At 35.4% G+C, this 13,689-nt stretch overlaps 1 protein-coding gene across 3 annotated transcripts; it reads left to right on the top strand.

The window, feature by feature from the left end:
- The first annotated feature begins 73 nt into the window (after window positions 1-73).
- LOC112575049 lies at window positions 74-11,558 on the top strand. 3 transcript variants are annotated; one of them, XM_025256573.1, is made up of 13 exons: window positions 74-206; window positions 1,632-1,747; window positions 2,033-2,164; window positions 2,458-2,673; window positions 2,908-3,042; window positions 4,325-4,525; window positions 4,691-4,802; window positions 6,003-6,072; window positions 6,869-7,531; window positions 7,840-8,018; window positions 8,559-9,032; window positions 10,151-10,497; window positions 10,640-11,558. In XM_025256573.1, exons 2-13 carry the CDS (start codon window positions 1,651-1,653, stop codon window positions 11,062-11,064), a joined length of 3,051 nt encoding a protein of 1,016 aa, XP_025112358.1. In that variant the 5' UTR covers window positions 74-206; window positions 1,632-1,650; the 3' UTR covers window positions 11,065-11,558. The 3 variants fall into 3 exon arrangements, with proteins under 3 accessions (XP_025112358.1, XP_025112360.1, XP_025112359.1); XM_025256575.1 differs by having other exon boundaries at window positions 76-206; window positions 2,473-2,673; XM_025256574.1 differs by lacking the exon at window positions 74-206 and adding an exon at window positions 795-942.
- The last annotated feature ends 2,131 nt before the right edge of the window (window positions 11,559-13,689 follow it).

Here is a 13,689-nt window from a genome sequence, read left to right as displayed (position 1 = left end):
AGGTTTCACTACACAGAGTCATAACAGACCGGTGTACCCCCGATTAAGGGACCTATTTATATAGGCAGGTTGAGATTTATGCGTCATTCAAGAAGTGGTGCTCTTATAAGACCATGTAAGACAGGCTGTTCCCGCCATTCGAGTCATGAACAGTCTACTCATGATCTACGAATCAGTGTGTCACTGAACTTCCATATCCAACACAGGCAAGTACATATTCCTTTTTTATTCCCTTATTGTTGTGTTAGCTTTTCTTTAAACATACATTATATTCAGGGCCGCCGAGAGCCAGCCCGGGCGCGGGCCCCGGGACACACGACCTCTCCGGGCCCCTTGTACTTGTAATCGTTAAAAGAAAAAGAAAAGGAGAAGAAGAAGAAAAAAATCCACTGACCAAGGCCGGTCCCCCTTGACAGCCGAGGGCCCGGGTACACCAGACCCCTGTCCCCCCCTATCGTCAGGCCTGATTATATTGACACCACAAATTTGTGTAATACTGCACATATGAGGTGAAAAAAATCGAAATTTAATAAACATTAAGAAATTACTTCGTTCAATTTTTGTTGATTTGTAAAAAAGGCAAAATTGTGATATTTACCGGGCAGTTAAAATGTCAACACCTGATTGTGTAAGTTCTATTTTTAGGCTTATACAGCACTGTATGTGTACCTCATGTACATTATAAAATTAAGTCTTTTAACGTTCTTTGTGAATAAATATCATACACTAACCCTACTGCGCCTATCACAAGAAACCCTGAGGGCTTAGGCCAGGTGCTCTTACCTGGCGTCATGTTTGAGATAAGATAGGTCACAGAACTAAATCAGATAAAACGACAACACTAAATGGCTTGTCGAGATAGTGTCTTATCAAGAAAGAACACCCCTTGCAGTTCTGAATGGCAGCCATAAACTCTCTTCAAAGTTTTGTGTTTGTTGTTCGGTAAGTGCGTGCAAACATATGTGCGTGTGTTTGTATGTGCGAGCGCGTGCGTAGAATGTTAATCGTTTATTTTGTCGATGTTCACACTACTTTACAGAGTTGATAATGTTATTTATTTTCATGGCAATCACACATATTATGCTCTCTTTGACAAGCCAGAGTGTCATATAATGACTACACCCAATTAAAAACCACGTAGACATCGATGCACATATCTCTCAGCTAAAGTAAAGGTACAGATATTATCATTTTACTTTCAAACACTAAAATCAATCAATGAAACCCATGGGTAAACAAATTCACACTGGTTATAAGCTATAAATAAAGACTTGTGAGAATTAGTTAAGTAGGCTGTAACAAATTTTTTAACGAAACATAATTATTATTGAAATGATGTCACCAGTTTAAAATGCTTTTCACGTGTATGTAGTTTTTTCCAATAACTTTAAGAAATACAAACATCTCTTTGAAATTTAATACTTACTACAGAGAATATATATATATATAAATCACTTTATGAATATTTGATTCGTCGATTACTGAGCTTATTTGATGGCATATTTTATTTCCAGAACGCTTAACTATTGATTCCTGTATTTATTTATTCCAGCATAGATAATGGAATGCTTGCTACAAAATACACCATGACTTTGAAAAATAATGACATGAAAAAATAACTTTGATTACAGCTCAGTTCGTGGAAGCTAGATGGCGAATAGTACTGGAGGGACTAAATGTCAGTCAATCACTATGAAGCTGGCTGTCTTGTTATTCTGTGTGTGCATCTATGTTGTCTGGGGCGCAGGTATATATACACTTTACATAATCTTATAAACTTCTAAGTCAAACACATCACCTTGATCTTGATATGATTCTAAATTCTTGATATTATATGATGTGATTTTTGAATCGCTGATGTTATTTTTATTGAATGGAAAATTACAGTCATGAATAATGACATCTTGCCATTAATACACTTTTGCACCAATAAGTATTACTGCCAGTCACAACCTTTTTCTTACATCCAGTGGAAAGAAAATATGTGTAGTATCTTCGAAATAAAATTCTTAGTACTACAATACTTTTGCAGATAACATCAGGTGTTTTGTAGAGCCCGTAGAGGAACACAAAAACACAACATTGGAATGCGAATTTCCAGAGAACCTCAATGTCAGCAAAAAGGATTTCACAATATATCACTATACTTCACATGGAAGCTCCGGTACTTATGCGTTCGTCTGTTGATGTTAGACTGATTAAATTGATTACATTTTGACTGTCGTTTTCAGTTTACTGTCTACTAATTATCAAAAGTTCATCATGCTTTACTGCTGTTTACTTTGTAGACTCTATTATTCTGTTTATAGTATTTAAAGCTTAGAACAAATCATTACTAGTGTTGATGGACTCTATTTATTCACCGCAGTCAAATGCTATTGTCAATAGGTTAATACATAAAACTAAAAGCAATTTGAAAAAAAGGATGCTCTAAAACACGAAACTTTTGCTTAATAGTTTTTTTTCTAATAGAATCTGTTGTGGACTGTTGGTGGATTAAAGGCAGCCTAGGCTGCTATACAAAGCCTGGATTCGAGTACAACAAGAAAGTGAACAAAACTCTTACTGTTACAATACAAAATGTCACGTCGTCACACCTGGGCAACTACGCTTGTCAAGTGTCTGGCTATGGAGCCGACCTTTTAACATTTTGCAGTTTACAGATTAGTAAAGGTAAATTTAAAAAAAACGATTAAATATGTAAAGCATTGACATTTTTAAACAGGAATATTTATCAAATTTCATATGTTAATAATTGTAAACAGTTTTCTTTGATTCTGTTCAACTTTGCGTTGATAAATTATGGCGTAAGTAATATTATCAAATACGTTAATGCAATGTTTTAAAAATAAATAGTAATGTTTTGAAGTTGACAACAACAAAGATGATAAAAGATATTTTCTTCAGGTAAAGAAAACACGTGTACTGTTGTTAAAAAAGAATCACAGTCAAGCGCATCTCTAACCTGTCAGTTTAGCGAAGACATTGGAGAAACACAGCGAAACTTTACTGTGATCAGGCATAAGGGCAAAAACATGAGAGGTGAGTCATCAGCGGTGTTAACATACAAAATGTCCGTTACTTTTAGACAAAAGATACTTAAACTTATTATTGACCTTTTGAAACACAGACCAACATTCTACAAACACAGCAGTTTACATCGGAATCACGATTATTATTGACATTTTCATATTTATTTTTGTCACTTAAATATGCGTGATATTTTGTTTTGTAAAAATTATTTATTTTCATCCCAACTGTTGCAGTTAGCCTTAATAAAATATTCCAGGGATATTCACCTCCTTTTTTTCTTTTCTTATGCTGAAACGAAACTGCATTTTGAATCTGGTCAAAAGTTAGGATTCCTAAATTGTTCATTGACAGGGAAACAAGATTTGTATACAAATGTCTATGACACTTTAAAGGTGTAATATGCCTCTAGTGTATTGGGAACAGATTTCTCACAGGAAGGTGACATGAAGTTAAGGAGTCGGCACCTGTTAATAAATCTTTTTAAGATAGCAGAAAATGAAAAAAGGGCAGACAATATAAACTTCTCCTTCCAGCATCCCACTTCCCAAGGACACACAGCACGTGTCGTCTTCCAAGTATGGTGTGGTATTCCCATTTCTCTCGTACTGCGTAGTTTTGTCACATTTGAATTTCTGTTGTATTTTTATATAGATATGGATGAGTAATTTTGATTTTTTAACTGTAATTAGGCGCAGTATTTAGAATATTTTGAGAATTTGTGAGGGAAAATGTTTTGCCTAGAACTAGTGGCTCGGACATTTTGGTTAGAAGCGACTTACATCAAATGGAGAAATTTGCGATATGAAATTTTTGTCGCTCGTCCACATGAGGCAGCTCTCGTAAGAATAACACTTGTTCCCCTACAGGTGACGTTTGTGAATAGAAAGTGTGTGAGAACTTGTTTGTATGAAGACTGTCCCTTTGAGGCGGCTATGGGTACCGCTGCTTTGTTTTAACGTATGTCCTTTCCTGAAGGTGCCAATGATATTTTTTCAGATCTTTGTGGAAAATGTACAACCATATATATTTTTGTCAATCAGTGGAACAAATGACTGTAATTTAACATAGTGTTAGAATAGGTATTAAATGTGAACGGTATAAAAGTGATCTTCTGCCGAACTATAACTTTAGTAGTCTACTGTTAACAATCAAACTGAAAAAAATTACATCACAGCTCATTACATAAGAAATTTTTCATTCATAATGATTTTTTGAATTTTTAATGTTCCAACAATAGATTAGCTACTAAGTACGTTACAAATTACTGTAGTTAAGGTATTTTAATGTGCAGAAGAAGTTATTACCTGTTGGTGGGAGGATGGACATAATCACTGTAAGTTTGCGGATGGTTACATCAACATCTCCAGCTTGTCTTCCAATTACACTGTTTTAATATCGAATGTGACGACAGAAAAAGAAGGCAACTACTCCTGTTGGCACTCAGGCTCTGACACTTACCAGAAGACGTGTCACCTTTACTTGCCTGATGAAGGTAATGGCTAATAGAAAGCTACACAGGTTTCTAGGATATAAATGCATAGCACAGTTTTTTTCAAGAAAATATGCAAACACAGTTTATTCTTTTTCGACGAGATTTATGTTTTCTAAAGGAGTATGTTAAGTTTACAAATGTAAATATTTAGTTTTCTTCCAACAGAAGCAGACGAAGAGCAAAGTAGCGACATCCTGTTGGTAGTGCTGATATCAACGTTGCTGAGTGTAGCTGTAGTAGTAGCTGCAGCTGTCGTCTTATGTCTGATATACAGACGGTAAGTCTGAAGGTTTGTTTGTGCAAAGCTGTAAAACTGATGTGATCGTTGAGTAGATAAAGTAAACTACAGTCAATCTTTGAATGTGGTTCAAGCACTCAGTGTGAACACTTCATATGAATTTTCTAATGTTTAGCCATTTTGAGATTATGAGATATTGTGAATGTTCAAGAGGTCTTTGATCCACTCTCCAGGCAGCTTTTCATAAAACCACCTAGAAATATGAATATTTTGTCAGTAAAGACAGTGATTGCTTTCATATTTGGTTTTGCTGAACGCAAAATTATCGAGAATAGAGAATTTTTGGCACATATAAACACATTCAGCAGTTTGAGAAACTGGGTCACATCTCATTTTGTCAGATAGAGCTTTCACTCGCATTTCAAAGGATTGATCAAGGCCGATAGAAGGTTCCCAAGCTATAATTACATATCTTTTCTAACTATTAGAAAGGATAAGAATTTTCCTAATAAGACGGATGTTTTGCATATACCCAATCACTATTCAATAACGCCGACCTTGACTGGATTAAAGATCACACGAACACACTTCGGAAGTTTTGGGGTATCCCACAATGCAACTGTCATAGCTTAGGGATGTAAACAAATGTCAACTTTAACTAACCTAGTCGGAAGATTCTTACTGAGACGTTAACACTACATATTAAATGTTTATTTTGTCTGTCAAAGGATCATTTTTTCCTCAAAATACCACATGCGAATAGAGAAAAATAAAAAAAACAAATTTAATATTGAAGCTATTTCTGCCACCGGAATCATCCATCATGTGGTAAGAGTCCCGAGAAAAACGAGAAGCTGTGATTTATGCTGCAAATGTCAGTAATAATCAGGACTAAATGTGAATATTTACAAATTTAAGTGATCTTAAAATGCTCATTATTGTTGTACTTTGGATTGAATGTAAGGAAAACAACGGAGGTTTACATCATTTCCACATTGTTTTGTTAACGCATGATCTCATGAGCATTTTAAATGGCCTGTTAATAGTGACAAGATACATTGTAAACTTGCACAAATGGCATGACAGCAACAAATAATAAGTCTTTAAAACTAAGAAGTAACAGGTTTACTTTTATGTGTAGAACAGGGGAAGTCTTTAAATCAAAATCACTTTTAATTTTCTGTAATTATTTTTTTTTAAGTCAATTAAACACGGATTAATCAAATGTTTACGTTTCAGGAAATGTCTTTGTTCATCTGAAAAACACACTGAGTCTGGGGATCACGAGCAGTCTACACCTATGTTAAAGGTCACGAAATTTTATCCCTAAGTATCATACAATCATTTAGAGACAATCTGGTAAAAACTCAGCGTACCTAGGTGGAGAGTTACCTTTTATGTGCTCTAGGTACGGCTTTTCAATCTTTTATGCCTGGTTCGCAGGATTTAAATTGAGTCTGATTTTATCAATTGTTTATGTATTTCATATGGACCACCACACATCTTCTTATGTACTAATGTTTCGTTATTCACGACTACTTCTTCCACCACGTGGTATTACTGTCACCGGCGTGCGACCCTCCTGTACCTCTATTGTCCACCTACCGACAAAAATAAGGCTCTGTTACTCCGAATTTACAAAATATTTCGATCAGTATACAATTTCTAACACGAATGTAGTCATACTTGCCAAATTTAGTTTCCACTATGATTCATTATCTGACTATTATGTCAAAAGTCTGATATCACTTCTCCTCTAGCACGGGATGGTGCAAATGACAGAAGACGGACACACAGTCAGAACCATATTAGCTGTTTGCTGACTGCGCAATAAAAGATAAAGTAACAACCTCTCTGTTTTTGATGTGGTGCTTTCTGAAAACTTTCCAGAATCCTTCTCTCTACAACTAGATAAGCTTGGTGAAGCAAAGGATACTACAATATCACATATTATGGCTCGCATCTATCTGAGTTATCAATGCACATCTTAATGGGTTTTTTTTACAAACAAATCATACTATCATACTGTATTCATTACCTGCTTATATTTGAATAAATATAATAATAATGCCCATAAAATAGTTTAATGTATTGTGTTTGTATAGACGCCATTTATGGAAAAGGAGGAGGAAGAAAGAAAGAAGGTGACAGACGACTTCCAGGAATATCTAGAGACATCAGTCAGAGACATGTACCCAGACATCACTGGAACATTCTATTTTGTGCCTCCTGTGTACTTCAACAAAATTCGTTACAGAAAGAAACACGTGACTGGAGAAGTGACGTGGGTCCCTGACACTCCTACTGACAATGACGTCAGACATGACCAAATCATGCAGCACGTCATCCACTGCTTACGTCACTTGGCAGAACACAGACAGGAGAGAATGTTTGTGCTGACACAGTTGACCTTTGACGCCTATTTAAAGAATGTAAGTACAGAGTATGTCAGACATCGTCTGCCCACTGCAGACAGCGACAACAGTAACAGCGTTGACGTCCTCATCATCCATCAAAAACATGGCGTGTTGGTGGGAGTGGTTAAGGCCGTCAGTGATGACGATGTCAGAGGTCAAGGTAATCAGCAGAAAGTGGATGAAATGATAATCCTACAGGTTAGAGAAGGCCTGCAACAACTAGATGAGGCCGTTTGTACGCTGAATCATCTGACGTCAGACCAGAAATCAGTTAAAGTTCGAAAAGTTCTGATGTTGCCCAGACTTTCTCGTTCATCACTGAAGCGAGCTGTGGACAATCAACCTGACCAGGTAGTGTTACCTTGTACTATGGAAACTCGCTTCTAAAGTTTTAGGTAATAAAAGGGATTAAGCCATTTTTCTATTGTATTATTGTAACTTTAAAGAAGTACGATGGTTAGAGCGCTGGAGGAAAAGACAGATTTGCGTGCTACCATTTAAGGTTCTACTAACGCCAAACAGACGTCTGCCAAAAGATATGCTACCTGCAGAGAAAAAAGAGAAGAGTGATCAAGACCAAATCTTAATCCAGAATATCTAAACTTAATGAACGGCAATCAAACATATTACCTGAAATTCTCAATATCTTATGTTGACAGTTTGAGAACATCCCCGACGCTGAGATGTTTCTGTGCGCTGATGAACTGTCTGATTTAAATGTGCCCCGGCATATCAGCTCTGATCAACTTGGTAAACTAGCTCAGTGGTGGGACAAGGTGATGAAAATGAGCGTTGACCACGATCTACCCGAGGAACTGTACCTGAGACTGATAGCAAGGTGAGACAATATCAAAACTTCTACGTCGAATCTAGTGTGCACACAACTAAGTAAATTAAAAGTGTAGTCCGCGTTTTCCTATCTTTCATTAATCCTTTATTTGGACCTTGCGTTTCTTTTATTTAATATATGACTATGTATATTAGCTATATCATACAAAGTAGAAAAAGGTCTTATTTTTTACGTGTACTCATTACATTAGTAAATCAGCCAGTCAAGTGACCATATGTCTTCTGGCAGCGTCAAATATACCGCAAATAGAAATTATTAGTATACAACTTGTCGGCACCGTAATAGGTGTTAGGTGTTCAAAATACAATAAATGGTACACGGGTAAGGGGTGCTTTAGTCTGATGAAAAAAATTAAATTATAGTAAGTCACAAGATGAAGTGTCTCTAATATCAGTGATTTTTTTCTGACTTTTCATGCCATTTAAATTGGTTTCACAAACTAGGTCACAAATCACTGGCTTATCAGGGTGATCAATGCTTTGAAAAATATATCATCATTTGTCATAAAACTATGATGTTTTGGCTCAGGTTTTGTGGACCCCCGACTCAGCCCTCACTACAAATACAAGACGATGAGTTTCTTTTACCGAAGACTCTGGCGGAGGCGGTTTCAGTGACAGGAGACCTTTATAACCGCCCTACACTTTCTCAAGACATGGTGAACTTATTGAGGGAAAAACGAGTGTTTCTTGTTGGACCTCCAAACACCAGCAAAACACGGCTGCTGACGCTGGTCGGCAAGAAATGGATAACAAGCGGCCACGAGCTGCACGTGTTCTGCGGCAGCACATCGTCGTATACATTATTGACGCACGCTTTTCGTGAAGAACTGAGACCAGCGTCTCTTGTCAACGACAACGACAAATACGCTCCTAGAAAAGTCAACGTGCAACGGCTTAATTTTGATAAAGAAAAGGAGATAGACGAAGCTGTTAAAAACGTAATACAGCAGAAAAGGGAGCAAAATGTGTTTGTGCTTGCAGATGAAGCTGATGTCGACGGGTACAACCATTTTATTTATACACTCTTATTTAGGTCACTAACATTCTTGTTGCTTCCTAACTGCAAAATGTGTGATTGATTTTTCACCCACCTCCTTTAGCCCTATATATCTCAAGAATTTTCTCACTTACTTTTTTCCATTGCCAATGTAATATTAAATCATTCCCAGCACCCCACTGGTAGTAAAATTATTTTTCCTGCAAGTTTTAATTTTTAAATAAAAATCTATAGCATGAACTAGAGGAGACAAATAAACGCTTTACAATGACTTTTACTTTACCTCGCATAATTAAGCCTCTAAAATAAAACGGTAAAAGTAAAAACATCAATAAGAAAATGTAAAAAAATACCAACAAGTAAAATAATGAAACGAATAATACCTATTTTAAAGTACGAATTTACGTAAAACAGTAAAAAAATTGCCTTGAAAAATTGAGTTTTTATGATCTACATTTTAATGAAAATTCGTACACCTAATAATTTTTTTGAACAGTAGCAATGTATAACAACAATTATATCTCGAAATAGTAATCAATAACTCCTTGTTTTAATTTTTATGCTGTTTAATTAAAACCTCATTATGATACATTTTTAGTATACACTTTATTTTAAAGTGGTAATGATAGTACGGTAACAGGGTTTGACGAGAGATATAAGACATTTTAAATAATCACTCTAATTTCGCCATGTGGTTTAGTTTCTTTGCAAATCGTAGTACCGGAGCGTTCCATTTAAAAGCAAAAAACTCAAATGCACAAATGTTTCAAAACTTTCATTTTCTAATCTTGCATAATGCATACCACCAGTTTTTTTTTAAATTTAGAAATAACTAATAAAACAATATATAAAGAGATATCTCTATATATATCTACGTTACTTCCCAAGCATTAAATATATTTAAATACCATATAGCTGATCGGGCATAATCTACATATTTGTTTCACGCTTCTTTTGCATAATTTACTGTTCTCTAAATTATAATTTTGTAATCACAATATGTAAAATGGACAACAAAATCAGCACACGTCGATATAACAATTTATTAACATTACAGTTTTGACTACCGATTTTTTTTTTTTATCTCAGTGACTTTTTAATAATTCATGTTTCTGTTGTAGAAAATATTTCAGAAAGTTCTGCGAGTGTCTTAAAAGCAGATGTCCAGATGTTCATCTGTGGGCCACAAGCAGCAAGGTCAAGACAGCGGTTGACGGTTGGCAAGTAAAGATCCTCACCAGACCTCTACACTGTCCACCTGCTGTGGTCAGAGAATGTCCACCATTAGAGGCCCGCTACAGTCTTCCTGAGGTTACAAACACACAACTGGACAACTTCTATCCTACAGATGGTCCACCAGTGAAATACATCTACCATAAGAAAGATGATATAATCAGCTCGCATGACTGTAAGCGATGTGGAAGAGATGTGGGAATATTTCTTACAAAGCATCTTATCACTCGAAACGGTATGTTGGATTACAATCGTACAAGTGTGTACTTTTAATAGAGACTTGAAAACATTTTATGTCTTAAAAATAACAACAATTATGTTTGTTTTACATGCTTGGTTGACAGATATGATACTTAGTTTTTTTTCATTCTTTTCAGACAAAACTTTTGCTGAAGACAATGACTTATCAGGACCAAGTACAACCAGCCAACCGAGGATAACAGTTCATAAAAAGTTTTCTGTCCTTCAAGATAAAGACCTTTTAGTCTTATTTGAAAGTGGCATGGAACAATTAGAAAAGTTTGTAGAAGGACTGAGGGAATCAGGTATTGCAGTGGACACTGTGAGAGCTAAGGACGACGTTGATGTCATTGTAGAAGAGACTGGCAATGCATGTGCCATGCATGTTAATCAGCTTTATAAGTACAGACCCAGGAGGAAAATCGTGGTGTACGTGGAAAGCAGTTCAGGTCCGTCTGATCTTTCTTTGAAATGGCGGGCGATGACAAGCTGCACTTCGCAGTTAATTGTCGTTCGAAAATATTACTTCAGTATTCCTTTTCTGCCAACTCTACTATCATAGAATGTTATTTCTTACAGAAAACCGTTAATTGACTTTGATTTTAAGTCTCAAATAATGTCAACAGCTTGTACTTTTAGTTGCTGTAGTCATAACAACTGTCAAAGTCTTAAACGTTTAAAGTAAGATTATATGCATTGTTTTGTTCCAGTTACACTTTAAAAGTGTAGTAGTGTTTTTAGATTATTAAATGATGTAGTTTAACAATTTTTCCTAAATTATTTTTCTCGTAGTCGTACATACTTCATACCAGAACTGTGTTTTATATTAAAGATTAATCGCATTGATTGCAAGATACATTTAGGACATTTGTATGTCGTATCCTTTGTCTACTTTGCTTTATTTATGCTAGTAGCTTTTTGCAAAGCTGACAAACATGTATTAAAAGCATATTTACTGGAGATACTTCATTTGACATTTGTTTGAAATCGCCATTGTTTGCCTTTTTTAAGTCATAAGCTAATGCGTACACTAAATAAAACCTCGTTTTTGTTGGATATTGGTATTCACACCATGACATGCATAAGTGAAGGTGCAACTTTCCTTCAAAGCCGCTGAGATTGTCAGAAAGTTGGAGAGCAAAAGTTTGGTTCATGACCGTTTCTAACGCAAAGACACATCTCGTCATTTTCTTATGGAAGTTTATAAGGTTCTAGATCTTTGTATTTAGACACCTGTAAGGTGGACGATTTTATAAAGTTTTAATTATATTTCAAACTACGGCTAACATAGCCATCCGTTTCCTTTTGTTTCTACTTTACAAATACAATAACGTTTTGCTGAGAAAAATTATTTATTAATTATTACTTAAATATGTTGTTCCTACATTGAAGTAAATGTTAAAATAACAGCACTTACTGGTATGTCAGGCATACTGGAATGTTGGTTGGTTTGTCGGCTATCTTGAGATTTCGTACTGAAGCTACATTTGCACCACCATATATTTTTACTTTGTGTTCGTGTTGGCAAAGCAGTGCAGTGTACTGCAAAACAGAAAAAAGAGCCAAGTTCAACGACCAGAATTCATGCATAGTCTACAATATTGACTGGTTTAATTCCTGTTGTCTGAACAAGTACTTCACTGTGAGAAGTTTTTTTTTTTATGTTTTCTTGAACAAACTGAACTTTGCACACATATGTTAAGAAGTAACTATTATATTAAAATTATTGAAGGCCAGAGATTAAACATCGGGTCATTTGCGACAGTCTTTTCGAGCATGGCCGACTCAATGGGTGAAATAATCATGTATCGTTGTAAGCCGTAAGTGTGTATATATGAAGAAAAAAAATCACAGAGACGCCCATAAACGTGCATACTAATGATGATCACATATTGTCATTGCACGCACACTGAATGTGCTGTACAGATGCAGGATAAGCATTACTTTTAAGATTTTAATACACCATGGTAATAATACAAGATGAGTCTCTTGACCTGTTGTATACAATGCATACGGGAAGTCTACTCATAAATGAACAGATAGATTCTATTCTAGGCGATAGAAATGAAATTTAAAAAATTGCATACAGACAGTAGACAGATGAAAGACAAATAAAAAGACAAAATAACTTATATGCACAAACAAGACAGAAACAGAGCAAAAACGCTTTAAAACATGACCATCTGTAAAAGACTGCCAAGGACATAACGTACTACGAATCGGACTTTCCCGCTTGTATAGACAGTCGACCATCATGACTTCTTAAAATATGTTTCTGCCTGACTGCACCCACTTTTATATTTTATCTTCACTAATTGTAAGTGAGCGATTGCACTTACTGTTTCGAAAAAATAATTACGTCGTATCAATGTTTGTTAGGATTCACGATAAAGCAGAAAATACACAAACATTGAAAAGTTTTAAAGGTTGGATTTTTAACGGAAAAAGGATGATTGGAAACAGCAAACACTAGACTACCGGATAACGTACCAGATCACATCTATATGTCTGTGCAAGCATGTATATTTTAGTATGTCAGTACCTGTAGTTGAGGCTTAAATCATTTTTGGTTGGTTGTAAAAAGAGACAATGTGTTATAAAACACAATTGATTTACGTTATTTAACAAATTCCATTGTAAGGGAAACCTATATAATGTTCTTTTATTCAATGCAGTTAATCTTATTGTCTAGTCTCCAAACTTCATGATCTGATCCGTTTCCAACAAACTAACACCTCAAGTTAAAAATTAGCTGGCTAAAAGCAAGCTCCATCTACACTAAGGTTTTGAACATTTATCGGATTTTTTTGCTTGTTAATAAATATCATCCAAATAAAGACTGAAATGACTACTGAGAGTTAGTACTCAAGATTTATGATTATGTGTGTGTGTGTGCGCGCGCGCGCGCGCGAGCGTGCGTTCTTACTGCTTACCGTAAAATAGCGATATTTATCTTAAGCCCCTAGTTTTTAGATTGAGTAAAGATATTATTACCGGTAATAAGCCTTAAAAGGGAAGTTTTCTATCCAAAGGGAATGTCTAGTTGTAAAATATTTCTAAATAAACAAATTACATCTATTTATTGTGCAACTAGATTAGTTAAAATAGGAGAAACTAAATAAAATAAGCTTAAGATATCAGATAACTTATAAATAAGGAGTGGTAGTTTCACAGAAAAATGTAGGTC

The sequence above is a fragment of the Pomacea canaliculata genome, linkage group LG11 (genome assembly GCF_003073045.1).
Source record: "Pomacea canaliculata isolate SZHN2017 linkage group LG11, ASM307304v1, whole genome shotgun sequence".
In the NCBI taxonomy this organism is placed as follows: domain Eukaryota; kingdom Metazoa; phylum Mollusca; class Gastropoda; order Architaenioglossa; family Ampullariidae; genus Pomacea; species Pomacea canaliculata.
The sequence above is the reverse complement of the archived record's forward strand: the minus strand, read 5'-3'. Positions and strand labels throughout refer to the sequence as shown.

Coding starts and splice junctions, on each gene's coding strand:
- LOC112575049 (XM_025256573.1), top strand. CDS start 1,651: ATGGCGAATAGTACTGGAGGGACTAAATGTCAGTCAATCACTATGAAG. Junction 6,073..6,868: donor AGTCTACACCTATGTTAAAG/GTCACGAAATTT, acceptor GTGTTTGTATAG/ACGCCATTTATGGAAAAGGA. Junction 10,498..10,639: donor GCATCTTATCACTCGAAACG/GTATGTTGGATT, acceptor CATTCTTTTCAG/ACAAAACTTTTGCTGAAGAC.